Source organism: Ovis canadensis, chromosome 1, assembly GCF_042477335.2.
Source record: "Ovis canadensis isolate MfBH-ARS-UI-01 breed Bighorn chromosome 1, ARS-UI_OviCan_v2, whole genome shotgun sequence".
Classification (NCBI taxonomy): domain Eukaryota; kingdom Metazoa; phylum Chordata; class Mammalia; order Artiodactyla; family Bovidae; genus Ovis; species Ovis canadensis.
In genome coordinates this window covers 121337794-121354009 of record NC_091245.1, presented here as the reverse complement: position 1 = coordinate 121354009, position 16216 = coordinate 121337794, and the positions used below count along the sequence as shown (strand labels likewise).

The window sequence follows — 16216 nt, the reverse complement described above, 5'->3', positions numbered from 1 at the left end:
CTACTATGTAGAGGGCTGGAGCTAACTGAGGATAAATTTGTGAAATGATTGGTATGCTGCCTGATTCATTAAAGGTACTCTATACATGGTTGTTGTTATTAAACAGTATTCAACATATAAAGAAATTTGTGTTATCAGTGAAGTGATAAACATTTTGTTTCTAATGGATACTGGATACTTTCTATTGTTATGAACACAGGTTATTCCATTCCTTCTTGAAAATTAGTTGTAATATAATGTAATTAATTGTAATGTGAAGTTTTGTATCTGAAGCACTGAACCCCATGGTTTATCATTTAAAACAAACAAAAATTTGAAAAATACATTGAGCTATTATTTCAAATCTTTGTAGTAATACATTTATTTTTGTCTGGGCTGATTGATTTTGGTCAAATGTATCATCAAAAGGTACTTACTATAACACATCTTAAGGTTTATGGTATGATATTCCACTCTGAGAAGAAAACCATAGCTGATAGAAGTTTTGAAGTGATGTCATCTTTTCATTGTGACAGTTCAAGAAAGTTGGCTCATGGGGATACAAATTACTATACTAAAACCAAGAATTCATACCACTCAGTTCAAAAGTTAAGCTGCCTTCTATGTAGTCTGAGAGGACCTAATGCCAACAAGAAATAAACTTCTTGTGTTTAAGAAAAAAAAAGTTAAAAAGGCTAAAAAACAGTTGGCCTTAATTTTGCAATTTAAGGAAATTAATAAAATCTCTTTATTTTTTGGCTGCACCATGCAGCATGTGGGGTCTTAAGTTTCCCAACCAGGTACCAAAACCCTGCCCCTGCAGTGGAAGTGCAAGCGCTAGCTACTGGACTGCCAGGAAAATCCCCTTAAATATAAATCCCTTTAACGTCGATCTTAAATAATGTTTTTTCAAATATAATAATGATTTTAATAGCACACCGACAGTTCTTACCAGCTCGAATATGGTTCAGTGAAGCCAACATCCTCAACATGAAAGAGGCTGGAACTGTAATGGTATTTCTAGTCTCTTCCAGCATGAGTTCATTTCGAGTTATAACCTACGAGGCAAGTTAAATAACCATGTCAAAGATCATAGAGTAACTGTATGTTTTCCTTAGATACTAGGAGAACTGTAAAGAATTAACAGGAATTACTTCATTCTTCACATATATCTATATGGGTCTGTATTACCATCTTAAGGCTGCTCAATGCCAAATAATTACTTTAGCTTGTAATCAAGAGAGTAAGATCAGAGAACACTACTCTAACTGGAAGAAAGACAAAGGTCAAACCCTGAGGCTACCTGAAACATGTAAGAATTCAATTTACTTTTACTTATAATTTGTTTACAAAAGCAAAGCAGTCTACTTTGTGTCCGCTTATTATTTTTTTCCCTCTAGTGCAACTGATATTTTTAGTGACAGCACTGTTAAATTATTATCCCTGGGTCATTTGGGCCCCTCAAGGAAAATGTTACATTAACTTCAAAGTTAACTTCAATAATAAACCTTTGGATGAGAGTTACCAGTGAACTGTGTCTTAAATACAGAGAATAGGACTAAAGAACATACATGAACATCTCGGGATTTAATGTATAATTATAGGCAAAGGAAAAAAGAGGAAACCAAAGGGAGTGGCAAAGGAAAAACAGAAAGAAGGAAGGAAAGCAGCAGAGGAAGAAAAGACACTAACCTGATCAGCAGTCCCCCAGTGACATGACATTGTCAACTCATGAGGGTGCCCACAGGGCCCTGAACAGCCCAGCCTCACTCACGAGGCCCGCTGAGCTGCCGTATGTGTCCTCTGGGTGTCAGCACGTGGATGGCTCACCCACCTTACAGCAACTTGAAACATGCTGATCTTCTCTCTTACATGTTCCTTTGGTCCTGGTCTACCTGGTAAACTCAGTCCAATTCTGATTTCCTCTGTGAAGACCTTCCCATCCCATTTACTCCAACTGAAAATTCCTTTCTACGAGTTTCCAGAAGACTACGTGTACATTTCTGACACTGACCACACTGTATTCTAGTTCTTCGTATGTCTTTTTCCTACTAGTCTTTGGGTTCTGAACGAAAGGGTTTATCTTTTAAAATCCAGGATTCTACCTGATATAGGGGCTTCCTATGTGGCACCTGCTTGCCGATAAAGGAGACAAAAGAGACTTGGGTTTGATAGCTGGGTTGAGAAGACCTCCTAGAATAGGAAATAGCAACCCACTCCAGTATTCTTGCTTGGAAAATTCCATGGACAAAGGGGCCTTAAGTGTTTGATATAGGTCTACTGACATAATGAGTAAAAATACATGTGGGAATCTCACAATGAACTGTCAACCGTGGTCTAGAGAACGAGTTTTTCACTTTACTAATATTTCTAGCAATGCACCTCTTATTGTTTTCAGAGAGGGCTGTTGTTGTTCAGGCCAAATCCTGTCCAACTTTTTGCAACCCATGGACTACAGCATGCCAGGCTCCTTCACTATCTCCCAGGGTTTGTTCAAACATACGTCCACTGAGTCGGTGATGATATCCATCTCATACTCTGCCTCCTCCTTCTCCTCCTACCTTCAATTTTCGCCAGCATCAGAGTCTTTTCCAATGAGTCAGCTCTTCACCTCAGGTGGCCAAAGTATTGGAGTTTCAGCTTCAGTATCAGTCCTTCCTGTGAATAGTCAGGACTGGTATCCTTAAGAGTTGACTGGTTTGATTTCCTTGCAGTCCAAGGGACTCTCAAGTGTCTTCTCCAACACCACAGTTGAAAAGCATTACTTCTTTGGTGCTCAGCCTTCTTTATAGTTCAACACTCATATCAGTACATGACAACTGGAAAAACCATAGCTCTGATTATATGGACCTTTGTCAGCAAAATGATGTCTCTACTTTTTAATACACTGTCTAGGTTTGTTACTGCTTTCTTTCCAAGGAGCAAGCATCTTTTAATTTTATGGCTGCAGTCACTGTCCACAATGATTCTGGAGCCAAAGGAAATAAAATTTGTCACTGCTTCCACTTTTCTCCATCAAGCTGCCATGAAATGATGGCACTGGACGCCATAATTTGTTTTTTGAATGCTGAGTTTTAAGCCAGCTTTTTCATTCTCCTCTTTTATCCTCATCAATAGGCTCTTTAGTTCCTCTTTCAGTTCAGTTCAGTCACTCAGTCATTTCTGATTCCTTACGACCCCATGGACTGCAACACACCAGGCTTCCTCATTCATCACCAAATCCTGGAGCTTATTCAAATTCATGTCCAAGAAGTTGGTGATGCCATCCAATCTTCTCACCCTCTGTCATCCCTTCTCCTCCCGCCTTCAGTCTTTCCAAGCATCACGGTCTTTTCCAATGAGTCAGTTATTCGCGTCAGGTGGCCAAAGTATTGGAGTTTCAGACTCAGCATCAGTACTTCCAATGAACATTTAGGACTGATTTCCTTTAGGATTAACTGGCTGGATCTCCTTGCAGTCCAAGGAACTCTCAAGAGTCTTTTCCAACATCATAGTTCAAAAGTATCAGTTCTTCAGCACTCTGCTTTCTTTATAGTCCAACTCTCACATCCATACATGACTACTGGAAAAACCATAGCTTTGACTAGACGGACTTTTGTAGGCAGAGCAATGTTTCTGCATTTTAATGTGCTGTCTAGGTTGGTCATAGCTTTTCTTCCAAGGAGCAAGCATCTTTTAATTTCATGGTTGCAGTCACCATCTGCAGTGATTTCTGAGCCCAAGGAAATAAAGCCTGTCACTGTTTCCATTTTTTGCCCATCTATTGGCCATGAAGTGATGGGACTGGATTCCATGATCCTAGTTTTCTTAATGTTGAGTTTTAAGCCAACTTTTTCACTCTCCTCTTTCACTTTCATCAACAGGCTCTTCAGTTCTTCTTTGCTTTCTGCCATAAAGTGGTGTCATCTGCATATCTGAGGTTATTGATATTTCTCCCAGCAATCTTGATTCCAGCTTGTCTTTCATCAGGCCTGGCATTTCACATGATGCACTCTGCATATAAGTTAAATAAGCAGAGTGACAATATACATCCTTGACAGACTCCTTTCCTGATTTGGAACCAGTCTGTTGTCCCATGTCCAGTTCTACCTGTTGTTTCTTGACCTGCATACAGATTTCTCAGGAGGCGGGTCAGGGGGTTCAGTATTCCCATCTCTGTAAGAATTTTCCAGTTTGTTGTGATCCACAACAGATTCGTGCCTGGAGAATTCCATGGACACAGACAGTCCTTGGGGAGCGGGGGGGGGGGAGACACAACTGAGCAACTAACACTTTCACTTTACCTAATGGAGCAAAGTAGAGTGGTATCACCTGCATATCTGAGGTTGTTATTTCTCCTGGTATTCTTGATTCCAGCTTGTGAGTCATCCAGCCCAGCTTTTTGCATGAGGAACTCTGAATATAAGTTAAATAAACAAGGTGAGATCTCTAGTCTTTCCCATTCTATTGTTTTCCTCTATTTCTCTGCACGGATCACAGAGGAAGGCTTTCTTTTCTTTCCTTTTCTCCTTTGCTTTTAGCTTCTCTTCTTTTTTCAGCTATTTGTAAGACCTCCTCAGACACTGTGCCTTTTTGCATTTCTTTTTCTCAGGGATGGTCTTGATCACCGCCACCTGTACAATGCCATGAATTTCTGTAAATAGTTCACCACAGACTCTATCAGATCTAATCCCTTGAATCTACTTCTCACTTTCACTACGTAATCGTAAGGGATTTGATTTAGGTCATACCTGAATGGTCTGGTGGTTTTCCCTACGTTCTTCAATATGAGTCTGAATTTGGCAATAAGGAGTTCATGATCTGAGCCACAATCAGCTCCCGGTCTTGTTTTTGCTGACTGTATAGAGCTTTTCCATCTTTGGCTGCAAAGAGTATGATCATTCTGATTTCAGAATTGACCATCTGGTGATGTCTATGTGTAGAATCGTCTCTTGTGTTGTTGGAAGAGGGTGTTTGCTATGACCAGTGCATTCTCTTGGCAAATCTCTGTTAGCCTTTGCCCTGCTTCATTCTGTACTCCAAGGCCAAATTTGCCTGTTACTCCAGGTGTTTCTTGACTTCCTACTTTCGCACTCCAGTCCCCTATAATGAAAAGGATATCTTATTTGGGTGTTAGTTCTAAAAGGTCTTGTAGGTCTTCACAGAACTGTTCAACTTCAGCTTCTTCAGCATTACTGGTTGGGGCATAGGCTTGGATTACCGTGATATTGAATGGTTTGCCTTGGAAATGAACAGAGATCATTCTGTCGTTTTTGAGATTGCATCTAAGTACTGCACTTTGGACTCTCTTGTTGACCATGATGGCTACTCCATTTCTTCTAAGGGATTCCTGCCCACAGTAGTAGATATAACAGTCATCTGAGTTATATTCACCCATTCCAGTTCATTTTAGTTCACTGATTCCTAGAATGTTAATGTTCACTCTTGCCATCTCCTGTCTGACCGCTTCTAATTTGCCTTGATTCATGGGCCCAGAATTGAGCCACAGTGGGTGGGGGCTATCCTTTTGTGATCAGAAAGCTTTGAGGAGCAGGCATCAATCAGCAGAGTGGAGAAAGTGGGGACAGGGTGGGTAGGGGGCAGCTGGCACTGCCATATATCTGAGGCTGGAGCCCACAGCATCACCGCTTCTTCCCACCAAGAGGCAAATAAACTCCAATTAGCTCTTTCCAGGCTGCAGTCCATGGGATCGCTAGGAGTCGGGCACGAGTGAGTGAGTTCACTTTCACTTTTCACTTTCATCCAGTGAAAAGGAAATGGCAACTCACTCCAGTGTTCTTGCCTGGAGAATCCCAGGGATGCGGGTGCCTGGTGGGCTGCCGTCTATGGGGTTGCACAGTCAGACACGACTGAAGTGACTTAGCAGCAGCAGCACCAGCAGTAGCAGCATGGGCCCAACATTCCAGATTCCTATGCAATATTGCTCTTTACAGCATTGGACTTAACTTCCATCACTAGTCACATCCACAACTGGGTGGTGTTTTTGCTTTGGCTCCATCTCTTCATTCTTTCTAGAGTTATTTCTCCACTGATCTCCAATAGCATACTGGGCACTTACCGACCTGAGGAGTTCATCTTTCAGTGTCCTATCTTTTTGCCTTTTCATACTGTTCATGGGGTTCTCAAGGCAAGAAAACTGAAGTGGTTTGCCATTCCCTTCTCCAGTGTTACTTCTTCTTTACTTTCGTCCATTAGAGGGGTAACACCTGCTGTTATTTCTCCTGGCAATCTTGATTCCAGCTTGTGCTTCATCCTGCCCAGCATTTTACATGATAAACTCTGCGTATAAGTTAAATAAGTAAACCTTGATGTATTCCTTTCCTAATTTTGAACCCATCAGTTGTTCCATGTCTGATCCTAACTATTGCTTCTTGACTCGCATATTGATTTCTTAGGAGACAGGTACCAAGTGTTAGTTGCTCAGTCGTGTCCATCACTTTTGTGACCCCTTGGACTATAGCCTACCATGATCCTCTGTCCATGGAATTCTCCAGGCGAGAATACTGGAGTGGGTTGCCATTCCCTTCTCAGGGTATCTTCCCAACCCAGGTATCAAACCTGGGTCTCCTGCACTGCACGTGGATCCTTTACCATTGAGCCATCAGGAAAGCCCAGGGGCAGGTAGGGTGGTCCATCTCTTTAAGAATTTTCCACTACTTGTTGTGATTCATAACAACCTACAGTTTAGCATAGTTAAAGAAGCAGAAGTAAATGTTTTCTTGGAATTCTCTTGATTTCTCTGTGATTCAACAAATGTTGGCAATTTGATCTCTAATTTCTCTCTGCCTTTTCTAAATCTAGCTTGTACATCTGGAAGTTCTTGGTTCACATACTGCTGAACCCTAGCTAGAAGGATTTTGAGCATAACCTTACTAGCATGTGCAATGAGTGCAACTGTGAGGTAGTTTGAACATTTTTTCACATTGCCTTTCTTTGAGATTAGAATGAACATTGATCTTTTCCAGTCTTGTAGCCACTGCTAAATTTTCCAAATTTGCTTACATAGTGAGTGCAGCACTTTAACAGAATTATCCTATTTTAGGATTTTAAATAGCTGAGTTGGAATTCCATCACCTCCACTAGCTTTGTTTGTAGCGATGCTTCCTAAGGCCCACTTGACTTCACACTCCACGATGTCTGGGGCTCTAGTAGGTGAGTGACCACATCATTGTTGTTATCTGGGTTATTAAGACCTTTTTGTATAGTTCTTCTGTGTATTCTTGCCACCTCTTCTTAATATCTTCTGCTTCTCTCAGGTCCTTACCATTTCTGTTCTTTATTGTGCCCATCCTTACATGAAATGTTCCCATGTTATCTCCAATTTTCTTGAAAAGTTCTCTAGTCTGTCCCATTCTACTGTTTTCCTCTATATCTTTGCATTGTTCATTTAAGAAGGCCTTCTTATCCCTCCTTGCTATTCTCTAGAACTCTGCATTCAGTTGGGTATATCTTTCCCTTTCTCCCTTGCCCTTCACTTCTATTTTCTCAGCTATTTGTAAAGCCTCCTCAGGCAACCACTTTGCCTTCCTGCATTTCTTTTTTCTTGGGGATGGTTTTGGTCACTGCTTCTCGTATGTTACAAACCTCTGTCCATAGTTCTTCAGGCACATGCTACCAGATCTAATCTCTTGAATCTATTCATCACCTCCACTGTATAATAATAAGGGATTTGATTAAGGTCACACCTGAAAAGCTTAGTGATTTTCCCTACTTTCTTCAACTTAAGCCTGAATTTTGCAATAAGGAGCTCATGATCTGAGCCACAGTCAGCGCCAGGTCTTATTTTTGCTGACTGTCAAGAGCTTCTCCATTTTCAGCTGCAAAAAGTATCAATCTGATTTTACTATAGACCACCTGGTGATGTTCACGTGTAGAGTCTTCTATGGTGTTGTTGGAAAAAGGTGTCTTTGTGACCAGCGTGTTCTCTTGACGAAACTCTGTTAGCCTTTGCCCTGTTTCATTTTGTATTCCAAGGCAAAACTTGCATGTTACTCCAGGTATCTCCTGACTTCCTACTTTTGCAATCCAATCCCCTATGATGAAAAGGACATCTTTTTTTGGTGTTAGTTCTAGAAGGTCTTGTAGGTCTTCACAGAACCATTCAACTTCAGCTTCTTTGGCATTAATGGTTAGGGTATAGGCTTGGATTACTGTGATATTGAATGGTTTGCCTTGGGGACAAACCAAGATCATTTTGTAGTTTTTGAGGTTGTACCCAAGTACAGCATGTCAGACTCTTGTTGACTATGATGGCTACTCCATTTCTTATAAGGGATTCTTGCCCACAGTAGTAGATACAAAAGTCATCTGAATTAAATTCGCCCATTCCTGTTCATCTTAATTTACTGATTCCTAAGATGTTGATGTTTATTCTAGTCTCTCCTGCTTGACCAAGTCCAATTTACCTTGATTCATGAACCTAACATTCCTATGCAATATTGTTCTTTACAACACTGGACTTTATTTTCACCACCAGACACATCCACAACTGAGTGACATTTCTGCTCTGGCTCAGCCACTTCATTCTTTCTGGAGCTATTAGTAATTGCCCTCTGCTCTTCCCCTGTAGCGCCTTATGACATGGGGGCTCATCTTCCTGTGTCATATCCTTTGCCTTTTCATACTGTTCATAAGATTCCTGCAGCAAGGATAGTGGAGTGCTTTGCCATCTCCTCCTCCAGTGGACCACGTTTTGTCAGAATTCTTTTTCTCTCTCAGGTGGCTGTCACAGCATGGCTCATAGCTTTACGGAGTTATGGAAGCCCCTTTGCCATGACAAGGCTGAGGTCCATGAAGGGCTAAGAGGTAGCAGTATCAACCTTAGCTGCACTTACCTCCTCACAGAAGCTCAGTAATTCCTTAGTAGCTGATTAATGCAATGGATCTTTATTTTCCTTGTAAGAAATACTTGTATGAAATCTTAAACGAAACCCATAAATGGAAACTCTGTTTGGAGTTGAGGAAATACCCAGAGTTTAGCTTTCATATCATACATCTTCCTGCTTCCAATCCTGCAAAAAACCTACAGCTTCTGATGTAGGTTTCAAAACTACTGATGTAACAGCAGCTTCAGAAGCTGAGGAAACCTTAAAATAAAATCATAAAGTAAAAGATTCTCTGATCATTTGTTCTGCTACCCATTTGGCTATGATTATGGAGAAAAATTATAGTAAAACTACTTTCTTAAAAGGGCACAGGTTTTTTCTTTTTAAAAAATTATTCTTCATTGCATCAAACCAAAATAGTCAATCTAGTCTACTATAATAAACTTTAATCTGTTACTGTCGATAATCAACATTCTAATTATCAAAATAGTATTTCAGTTTTTATCTCTCTAGTATTGTGGGCATGTTTCATTCTTTTCTTTTTCTTAAAATTTGACCTCATTAAGTGAATTAACTTGCTTTGGTTCTTCTTAAAACAGCATTTCAGGGGCCTCCCTGATGGCTCAATGATAAACAATCTGCCTGCCAATGAAGGAGACATGGGTTTGATCTCTGACCTGGGAAGATCCCACATGCTGTGGAGCCACCAACCGTTTGTGCCACAACTATTGAGCCTGTGCTCAAGAGCCCAGGAGCTGCAACTACTAAGCCCTCATGCCACAGCCTCTGAAGCCCAGGTGCCTAGAGCTCAAGCTCTGCAATGAGAAGCCCACACCGCAACTACAGAGTGATTCCCATTTGCTGCAGCTAGAGAAAGCCCACACAGCAACGAAGGCACAGCACAACCAAGAAATATACACATACATAAATAAAATTATTACGCATTTCAGGAACAAGGTGAAATATGTTCTATAATAAATATGACAAAAATCTTACTTCATCAGCAAGTTTTCGGTTAAAAATCCTTGATTCCTCTAGTGGTGACCAGATTTTTATGTCATAATCTATGCCAGATGAGGCGAGAACTAGAAAAAATTATTCACATTAATATAAAGCTTAGAAACAGCATTAATTCACATAAATGTATAATGTATATATGCATGGATGTATATGTTCAGCAAAATTGAGTTAGAATGGACATTGTACTGATACATTTAACTGTTAACTGAAAATACTGTTTTGAAGATTTCATAAATACAATATAATACAATTTTAAGGCCATCTTGAAATCACTCAAATTTTTTTCCTATTTACTGTTCTTTTATGAGAAACATGGGAATTTCAAATGGAAGGCAAGAACAAGTCATTGCTCTTTTGTTCTGGTAAATTAATTCTGATATGTAAAGACTAACAGGCATGGAAGTTCAATTTGGTTAAGCAGGGAAAAGTCCAATCAACTGAAGCTCTTATAGCTGATAAAACTTAGAAGAACTATTAGGAGAATAAACTTTTTAATCTATTTCCCTCTATTTTCAGTCAAAAGCAGGTTGTAAACATTTTTTGTTTTAAACCCAAGAAGAGCAATACTTGACCCTAGTAGCTGCCTACTAGGATAATTTGGATTATTCTTATGTATTTAATCTTACAACTAGAAAAAAGTTGAAGCTGATTAATCATACTAATGATTTTGAACCCTTGCCTTATAAAAGGTCATCTTACTTGGGTCAAATGGGTGTGGCTGCAGGCAGTTTACCACATGATTATCAGCCTCCAGAAGCATTAAATGCTCAGCAGTGTGACGATCCCAGATGAAGATATGGCCACAGTCAGAACCACTCATTACAAAGTTTGCACCCCAGAAATTGGCTTCTTTTATCTAAGGGTTAAGAAAAACAGAAAATTATAAGAGATTTCAAATCAAAGTTATTAAAAAAGATTTTTCTATTCTCAAATTTAAAAAATTAATTGGCTTAGAAAATAAAACACTGAAGAGAGTCTTTGTCTTCTAGTATATTGACCATGACAGAGATTTATTAGTAGGGATAAAATGGAAGAAAATAAAGTCCCCCATGATGAAAGGTATTTTATTTTGTTCAATATTATATTTATAGTGTTTGAAGTGTACCTGGGCACACAGTAGATGCTGAGTTAATAACTGCTAAATGAGTGAATGAGATTTCTGGGTTATGGACAATATAATGAAAATTTATATATAGATGACACTGAACTTTCCAAAACTGGTTCCATTTTAGCTTTAAAAGATAATAAAAACAATTCATAGAAAAAAATGAATTTTCCCCCCTGGTATTTTGCTTTATGCCAAAAGAACAAAATTACCAGCCTTTTTATTAGCTATCAGAACTTCTCACAATCAAGAAGGAAAGATATAAACACATATTTACTTTCATGAAGCAATGAAACAAAGGAAATGTTAAGATGATTATGATGGAGTTTTTCAGCAGATGCACAAAATGAACCATCAAAAATCTGTGTATTTCAGATCAGAATTTTTGAAATCATATTATGTGCAGCTGTGATTTGATTATTTTGACAAAGCAAAGGAGGGGAGCCAATTTTCTTGTTACCTGGAACTACTATTATATTTATTTGTCTTCTATTTTTTTCCATTCCTATCCCTAGTTATCCCCATCTAAAATTTTAACCATAAAAACACAAGAAATATAAATTGATTGCTTCTATTAATAATGAGTGAAAGTGAAAGTGAAGTCGCTCAGTTGTGCCCGACTCTTTGCGATCCCATGGACTGTAGCCTACCAGGCTCCCCTGTCCATGGGATTTTCCAGGCAATAGTACTGGAGTGGATTGCCATTTCCTTCTCCAGGGGATCTTCCTGACCCAGGGATCGAACCCGGGTCTCCCTCATTGTAGACAGACTGAGCCACCACGGAAGTCCTCTTTATTTATAATAATGAGTAGTCCTTGTAAAATGAGTAAATTGCTACTACATGATATCTATAAAAAGAGCTAATTTTCTCCTCATCCCAAAGTTACTTTTTCCCTCTACCCTAAAGAAAGTAGATTGAAATTGATTCTGTACATACTTTTTGAAAACTCAATGAATATATGAGAACACTTTCAGATATGAATGGTTCAGAGTGACAGTTGTTAATCATCTCACAAGCTTTTCTCAATAAATAATTAAAATTGCATTAGTTAGACAGACTTCTGGGTTATAAACTCTTGAAGAGATCTCAGATATCATCTGGTCTGTTTTACTTCATAGATGAGGAAATTAAAGTTTAGAAAGACAAGGTGACTAAAACAAATCTTTGTCAATCTTTTAAAAAGTCATAATTAATCTGACTATATTTGGTAATGAACCTGCATTTCATATATCCAAATTTTTCTCTTTACAACCAACAAAAGAAACTAATATGAACTAAAAAAAAAAATCTACTAGGAAAGTAGATAGCAAGTGTGAGAGAGCGAAAAAGAAGCAATGGTTACCTATACAAGCTAACATTTTTAAAGTTCTGTAATAGTTCCTCAGTATGGTAGAGTTTTCTTATAAAAAATAATGCTCTTTCACAACATATTATAGGACAAAAAGAACTATGTTTGAGGTAAAGAGATAACTGGGAAGGTACAATAAATGTTATGTACAGAGATAATTATATAGAATATAGTAGAATCACACTGGCATATATAAAAACAAGCATTATGGAAAAAAATTCATATTATGAAACTGCAGTTCTTCCAAACAATGTCACGAGTATATGGTACCATTGTCCTTGAGTTGCGATGGCCCTTATAAACCATCTTTACTAGTGGCCTTCTAATGTTCAAAGTATCCAATTCCTCCATTTCTTTCCTTTCTTTTCTCCGCCTGAAGAACTCCTGAATGCGGGCAACAGCAGAGCGTCTATGAATTACATATTAAAAGAAAAATACAGAAATAAATATAAAACATTCACAGGTCACTACAGAATGAAAGTGAGCAACATTAAAATCAAGTGAAATCTAGAAATTATTTAAACTCAACATTATTTCAATAAGGCATCCCCAATCAAAAGCATAAAAAGGCAGACAAAACAGTAAGACTACGTCAAACTAGCTGAGTTACTAAAACAAAATGTTTTAGTTAAGAGATCATTTAGAAATTTGGTACTGGTTGAGAGTAAAGGAAATAGCATGCGGCACACTGTTTAAACAGCTATTTTATAAAAATATAATACAGACAAAATTAATATACAATTTACTATAAATAAAACAAAACCTATTCAATACTATTTGTCTTCTCCATATTAGGTAATAAAAGGCATAAAGAGAAACCAAAAAGAGAACTAAAGGTAACATATAATTGCAGTGGATGTTTTGAGATTTTCTTTAAAGGTGTTTGTTCTCAGCAAAGAACAAACTAGTCAAGGAAAGAATATTGATAACTATGAATAAAACAAGATCTTCTAATAGAATCTATTCTACATGAACTTCATATTAGAATACAGAATGGAGCTAATGAGGCTGATTTTTACTCTTCTAAGAACCCAGTTGGGTCACAGAGCTAGACAGTGAAGAACAATGGACCCTCTTTAAGATTGATTTCATTACTAGAAGAAACTTTCCCCTAAATAACTGTTAGTTTGAACTTGTTATTTAAAACATTATATTCTGCAATATAATAGACAAAAATCCAAAATATATCAAGTGTCTACAAATCAGTATGAAAAATAAGTACTATACTAGAAAAATAATGACATGAACAAGGAAATTACAGAAGAGACTGTTAATAAATATATAAAAAGATGCTTAACCTCATTAATAATAAAACAAATTCATCTTTTTGTATTGTCTATCATATTAAAAAATTTTTTACATCTATCAGAGTGCTAAGAGCACAGGAAAACCTGCACTACTGGTAGGAGTTTGAAGGTTTTATATATTTTTAAAAAAGCACTCTTTGGCTATAAATTTTCACTTAAGTAGAAACATATACAGGAAGGTATAAGTTAAAAAGGTGTAGCTCACTGCATGTAAAATAGGCCCACGTAACCAGCACAAGTCCTGAGAAACAGAGAATAAACAGAATTCAGAAGTCTCCTCATTCTCCATTTCTACTATTATGCTCCACTATTCTGACTTCTAACATGATGGGTTAATTTTTGCCTGTTTCATTAATTAAACAAAATCATATGATGTATTTTGTGTCTAGCTTCTTTAACTCAACATTATACTTGTAAGATTCATCCATGTTGCTGTATTTAGCTGTAGTTCATTCATTCTCTTTGCTGTACAATACTACTTTACATAAATACATTATAATTTATGTGTCCATACAACTGTTGGTAGACACTGAGTTGTTTACAGGATTTGTTGACAAAAATAGTGCTCTGATGAACATATGTATGTATTTATCTTGAGCATATATTCAGAAGTAGATATGCTGGACCACAGTATATGCATATGATTATCCTTAATAGATACTCTCAAACAACTTTCCAAAGTGGTTACAGCAGTTTATAATCCTACTGGCAGTATATTACTGTTCCAGTACAATATATCTTTGAGGAGAAATTAAATAATATCCATTAAAACCTAAAATATATATTTGTTTTGATGTAGTGATCTTATCTTTTAATAAATGCATGCTATAAAAATATATGCAAATGTTTTTTCACAATATATATATACACGTACACACATATATTCACTGCAGCAGTTTGAGAAACACTGGAAAAATCTAAGTGTTTTATACACAGAAAGGATAGGTTAAATAAATTATGGCACAATGTCATTAAAAATGATAAGACCCATAAGCAAGAATATGGAAAATATCACCATTACCTTAAAGAATCTATTAGGTTAAAAAATAATTCATAGAGGAAAAATGTATATATACATAGAAAGAATCCAGAAAAACAGACACTAAACTGTTAATAATACTTTCTAAAACAATTCTATAACAATTATGTAGTCTGATAACATAAAGTTTTCTTTTTCATAAAATGGTATATTATAAAACTCTATAGGCTATTTAGAAAGTGTTTAAAAAATTTTATCCTATGTTACACATATTAAAAAAAGGGGGGGGGAATCCAAAAATTTAAGCTAGACATAATTAGAAACTTCCACAGAGAAAGCTGCATGGTCAGTTATCTCTCTGATTGGGAAGTGATAAATGGGAAGGGTTGAGAGTTCAAATGCTCTCAAATGAAACAATGAATATGACTGAAATTCTCTTTTTTCTAAAGTAGACAAAAAAAGGACTCTCAATCAGTTAAAAATATGTGAACAGCAAGAAACCGAAAAGAAAAATCTCTTGCTAAGAAAGCAGAGTATCTAGAGACTAACGCAACATTGTAAATCAACTATACTTCAATAAAATAAACTAAAAAAAAAAAAAAAGAATAAGTAGAGTATCAGGTAGCAGAAGAAACAGAAATAACCTTGCTGATAAAGCAGAGGCCTTAGGAGCTATAAACGGAAAAAGATACAACATAGCAAGAATCAGAAACTCAAATCATTTTTAAAAAGCAGTAAGGCCAAAATTAAAGCTGAATGAGTAACGGGATGATGATAATTAAGAATTAGTGAAGATGATACCAAATCATAAGTGTTCATTTCACTTAAAAGTTTGCTCTAGGGACTTCCCTGGTAGCGCAGTGGATAGGAATTAGCCTGCCAATGCAGGGAACATGGGTACAATTCCCAGTCTGGAAGGATTCCACATGCCAGCCGAGCAATTAAGCCCCTACGCCACAACTTCTGATCTGGAACTCCAGAGCGTGCAAGCCACGACTATTGAGCCTGCGTGCTGCAACCACTAAAGCCCACTTGCCCTAGAGCCACACACCATACACCTTCGAGTTGCAACTACCGAAGCCTGTGCATCTAGACCCTGTGCTCCATAACAGGAGAAGTCACCATAATGAAGAAGCCTGCACACTCGAACAAAGGGCAGCCCCTGCCTGCAGCAAAGAAAGAAAGTCCTTACACAGCAACGAAGACTGAGTGCAACCAAAAGTGACTAAAGTGAATTTTAAAAAAGTTTGCTCTACAATATGGTCTAATTATCTGCTTAATGTTTGCTTGACTTAGCCATCCTGATAAAGAATAATTGTGAAATCTAGATCTCAAGCAATGTAGCTTGTACTGTTACAATTTAGGTCAAAGATTAGGGTACCTACCACTGTACGAAATGATCTAAAACAGAAAAAAAGCTTAAAGTGCACAAATATCAAGTTAGAAGATAAAAAGTGACAGTAAATGCTACACTTGTATACACAGCAAACAGTTCTAAAGAAATGAATAAACTTAGAATGAAAACATTGAAGGGAATTCCCTGGCAGTCTAGTGGTTAGGACTCTGCATTTTCACTGTCAAGAGCCTGGGTTCAGTCCCTGGTCAGGGAGCTAATATCCCCACATGCTGTGTGGCATACATATATACACCCA

The 16216-nt window shown here is 37.5% G+C and overlaps 2 protein-coding genes across 32 annotated transcripts in view; one reads left to right on the top strand and one right to left on the bottom strand.

Moving 5' to 3' along the window:
* GPR161 (G protein-coupled receptor 161) overlaps nucleotides 1–12217 on the top strand; it is an 87493-nt gene extending 75276 nt beyond the window's left edge. For 2 of the 3 annotated variants that reach the window (XM_069548747.1, XM_069548757.1), the window contains one exon: nucleotides 9404–12217. In XM_069548747.1, coding sequence (XP_069404848.1) covers nucleotides 9404–9423 — 20 coding nt within the window. In that variant the 3' untranslated portion in view covers nucleotides 9424–12217. The remainder of the gene's footprint in view (nucleotides 1–9403) is intronic. The other variant, XM_069548736.1, reaches the window with a different exon arrangement.
* DCAF6 (DDB1 and CUL4 associated factor 6) overlaps nucleotides 1–16216 on the bottom strand; it is a 185403-nt gene that overhangs the window by 7576 nt on the left and 161611 nt on the right. For all 29 annotated transcript variants that reach the window (XM_069548651.1, XM_069548629.1, XM_069548539.1 and 26 more), the window contains 4 exons: nucleotides 12549–12687; nucleotides 10524–10680; nucleotides 9801–9889; nucleotides 932–1037 (listed from right to left, as the gene is read on the bottom strand). In XM_069548651.1, coding sequence (XP_069404752.1) covers nucleotides 932–1037; nucleotides 9801–9889; nucleotides 10524–10680; nucleotides 12549–12687 — 491 coding nt within the window. The remainder of the gene's footprint in view (nucleotides 1–931; nucleotides 1038–9800; nucleotides 9890–10523; nucleotides 10681–12548; nucleotides 12688–16216) is intronic.